At 40.3% G+C, this 4,105-nt stretch overlaps 2 protein-coding genes across 2 annotated transcripts; both read left to right on the forward strand.

Moving 5' to 3' along the window:
• Positions 1-417: 417 nt before the first annotated feature.
• On the forward strand, positions 418-2,804 carry LOC118492209. Its single transcript, XM_035990069.1, has 3 exons — positions 418-609; positions 2,293-2,763; positions 2,796-2,804. The coding sequence occupies exons 2-3, from the start codon at positions 2,293-2,295 to the stop codon at positions 2,802-2,804; spliced, it is 480 nt and encodes a 159-aa protein (XP_035845962.1). The 5' UTR covers positions 418-609.
• On the forward strand, positions 2,772-3,301 carry LOC118492420. Its single transcript, XM_035990422.1, has 2 exons — positions 2,772-3,163; positions 3,259-3,301. The coding sequence occupies exons 1-2, from the start codon at positions 2,815-2,817 to the stop codon at positions 3,264-3,266; spliced, it is 357 nt and encodes a 118-aa protein (XP_035846315.1). The 5' UTR covers positions 2,772-2,814; the 3' UTR covers positions 3,267-3,301.
• The last annotated feature ends 804 nt before the right edge of the window (positions 3,302-4,105 follow it).

Consider the following 4,105-nt stretch of genomic DNA (forward strand, 5'->3'; position numbering starts at 1 on the left):
CAAATCTTAAAATCAAATCCAGCCGCTGACACATTTTTGTCGATGATTTTAGACAGTATTGTTGGATATTTATGTCCGGTTCGATAAGTCAACGCTGCCGACCGGGTCTTGACCCGTAAGAGTTACACCGTGGTCAACGAACTAAAAATCCACTTAACTAATAACTGGTAATTACGAACGATACGCGGGTATTGAACGGAGAGACGGGTACATGGGCCGGGTGACACGGGTATTCTCACCCACCGCCACTTGTCACTTGCCACCCTTTTTGGCCAATAGAAATACATGCAACTTTGCCACCCTTTTTGGCCAATAGAATTACATGCAATTTTGCATGATTGACACTTGGCTAACATACATGAATGTCCATATTCTATATAAGTGGGTCTTGTATTTGGTGGAAGATGCAAGAGAAGATTAAAAACCTCTCTCAACTCACACACCCAAACCGGTCACCACCGCCCGCCGCCGCCGCTCTCCGCCGGTCGCCGCCGCCCGCCGCCGGCCACCACCGCCGAGACCCGGCTCACATTCGCGTATCTCTCGCTCGTGTAACTAGCATTCGATCGTTGAACCTCGGTGTCTCAACCGGTTATTTACTAACCGAAGGTATATCTAAACCCCCTATGGTTGATGTTCTATTTCGTGTTTGCATGTTGGTGACCTTGTTCCATTACGGGTAATCCTTGGTATAAAAGTGTTTATGTTAATTTTGTTACATTCGCTTCCGTTGCCAAAATGTGTATATATTTTTTTAACTAGTTAAAGTTTATTTTGAATAACCTATTTCTAGATGCACTCTTTTGTCAAAAATGTTTTGACTAAATCCTTGTGACAAAATAAACACATATTTAATATGAACCGGGTTCATAAAATAAAACTAAAATATATACCACGGATATCCTTCAGTGGTATCAGAGCCGATGCTCACCACATGCAAATCGAAACCGGTCTTTTTTTTTACCGGAATAATAAATCACAAACTTTAAAAGTCTAAAGTTTTTGATTTATTTTTATCTTTGGGCTATATATATTTTTGGTCATATTTTAGTTGTTAGTTTTTTTTTTTGTTGACCAAAATTGCCCAAATTTTTTTTGGTTGTGTTGAATATGTAAATCGGGCCCGACCTTGTGGTTGTGTTTATATTTGGTTTTGTTCATGGTTTTGGCCCATTTTGCGGCTCAAAGTTGTAATAGATTAGTTTATGGTTTTGGCCCGCTTTGTGGTTCAAAGTTGTAATAGATAAGGTTCTTTGTCTTTGTTATATTTACTTGTTAAATATTGTTGAACCGAAGACCCGAAGCAAGACCGAATGCCAAGAGGAGTCTTGGAGTTAGTGGGAGTCGCTCAAGACAACAAGATGCACTCAAGTCCATCCTTGTGGTTGTTTTGTGTTTTGTGACCGTGACCCCTTTGATCTTGCTACTTGGCTCTAGCAAGATCATAATCATGCCCATATGATTTACATATTCATTTTTGCTATTATGGTTGCCTTTTGATAAATGTTATCACACTTCAACTTAATACCAAAATGTATTCTTAAAAGTTTTTTTTAAAGAAATCGGAAAAAGCAAGTTCTAGCAACTTGGATAAATTTTTTTTAACCACTAGAGTTTTATAACATGTTTTTTTTCTCACATCTTTAAAACTCATAAACTTAATAGTTTTCACTATTAACTTTAATTGGTTATTCCAAGTCGCGACAAACTTAGTTTTATAGGTTATCTAAAACTAATTGTCCCGAGAGGTGAAAGGGTCTTTTTGGTTATGTCGCAAATATAATATTTAGATTAAAACCGACTATAACGACCCTATTTGGTAAAAATTAAAATCAATAGTCTATGCCATCCTACTACTAGTAACACTTGGGGCATAATGCGAACCATCAGTGTTTGAGCCACAGCACGACACTTGGTGTCTAGTTTATCCTTCCAAGGTGCAAGGGTTCCGTCGACACATCCGGCCCTTCCACATGTGACCGTTTTAGGACGACTATTACTTTTCTTCTCGTGTTGCGTGCCCCGGCCGTCTCGAGAACAAAAGTGGCATAGATGAGGCCAAACGTATCAATGCAAGGACAAAAGATTGTCCTCGTAGCCTCATAAACCCCGGGAGTTGTGCTTTTCTCACAATTGACAATCGTTGTCAGTCCGCTTGAACCTCTTGCTAATGTTGCATGCCCCAGCTGCCTTTAGAAAGAGCTTCTAACCGGATTCTCGCTCCTTATCGTCTCACCTCACTAAATAAGGAAATACATTGAAAATACTAATTAAATAATTTTTGCTTAACAGATGTCATCTGAAAACAACTCCTCTTTTGCTCTCAAGTCCATACTTGAGAAAGACAAGCTGAATAACACCAATTTTCTTGAGTGGCACCGCAACTTGAGAATCGTTCTCAAGATGGCAAAAAGGCTTTATGTTTTGGAAACCCCGATCCCAACCGCACCCGAAAACAACACTGTGGTTGCGAAGAAGGCTTTCGACAAACATAAAGAAGATGCCATGGAAGTTGCTTGCCTCATGCAAGCCACCATGTCTCCAGATCTTCAGAAGAATATGGAAGACATGAATGCCTTCGACATGATTGAACAACTCAAGGGCATGTTTCAGAAACAAGCCCGTCAGGAACGCTATGACACCATGAAACAGCTCATAAGCTGTAAAATGCAAGAGGGTTCCTCAGTTAGTGCTCATGTCCTCAAGATGAAAGGCTACATCGACCAACTAAACAAACTTGGTTATCCTCTCCAAGATGAGATGGTTGTTGACTTCATTCTCAACTCTCTTTCCAGTCACTATGATCAATTTGTTATGAACTTTAACATGAATGACTGGGTAAAGACAGTGCCAGAGCTACATGGGATGCTCAAAACGGCAGAGATGAACATTTCCAACAAAGTAAGCCAAGTGTTAATGGTTCGATCTGGTGGTGTTAAAAAGCCCAAAACAAAGAAGAAAAGTTATAACAGCAAAAACAAAGGAAAGGCTCCTGTTGCTGCCAAACCTGCCACCAACAAGAGCAAGCAAGCTGTGAAAGCCCCTCTTCCAGAAGAGCGGCAATGCTATGAGTGTAACAAGATGGGGCACTGGAAACGTAACTGCCCCGAGTATCTTGCCAAGCTCAAAGTGAAGAAGGCTAATGGAGAAGGCACTTCTTCAGGTATTCTAATATATGTTATCGAACTTTTCACTGTTTCAAGCAACACATGGGTATTTGATACCGGGTGTGGTTATCACATCATTAATGTCTTGCAGGAGCCTGAGAAGTGGAAGAAAATGAAGCCGGGAGACATGGAGCTCATTGTTGGCGATGGGAAAAGAGTCCCAGTTCTGGCAACTGGCACATTTAATCTTATCTGGTCTTATCGTTGTTTTGAACAATTGTCTTTATGCACCTGGTTTAACCAAAAACATCATTTCAGTTTCGTTGCTTTATGAACAAGGATTTAGATATGTTTTTAATGGTATTGCTATTTCTGCTTATCTAAATGGTATTTACTATTTTGAGGCTAAACCTCGAAACGGTATCTATGAAATTAATGTTCAGCCTAGCAGTAACATATATCACCTTTCTAAATGTCAGAAAAATGGTACTAGTGATTCATTCCTATGGCATTGTAGACTTGGCCATATAAGCAAGGCACGCGTAAAATGGCTCCAATCTGAGGGGATTCTTGAATCCACCGGAATGGACTCATTTGATGATTGCGAGTCTTGCTTAGCTGGCAAACTCACCAAGGATCCCTTCACCCATGTTGGTGAACGAGCTAGCGATCTACTAGGACTCATACACTCAGATGTATGTGGTCCTTTTAGAACCATGACTAGGAATCACGAGAGATACTTCGTTACGTTCATCGATGACTATAGTCGATATGCTTATGTCTATCTCATGAAGCATAAGCATGAAACTTTTGAAAAGTTCAAAGAGTTTCAAAACGAAGTTGAAAACCAACTTAATAGAAAGATTAAAATGCTTCGCTCAGATCGAGGAGGTGAATACCTCAGCTTGGAATTTCTCGATCATCTAAAGGAACGTGGAATAGTTTCACAACCCACTCCACCAGGCACACCCCAACTTAATGGCGTGTGTGAAAGGAGA

The sequence above is a fragment of the Helianthus annuus genome, chromosome 5 (genome assembly GCF_002127325.2).
Source record: "Helianthus annuus cultivar XRQ/B chromosome 5, HanXRQr2.0-SUNRISE, whole genome shotgun sequence".
Taxonomy (NCBI): domain Eukaryota; kingdom Viridiplantae; phylum Streptophyta; class Magnoliopsida; order Asterales; family Asteraceae; genus Helianthus; species Helianthus annuus.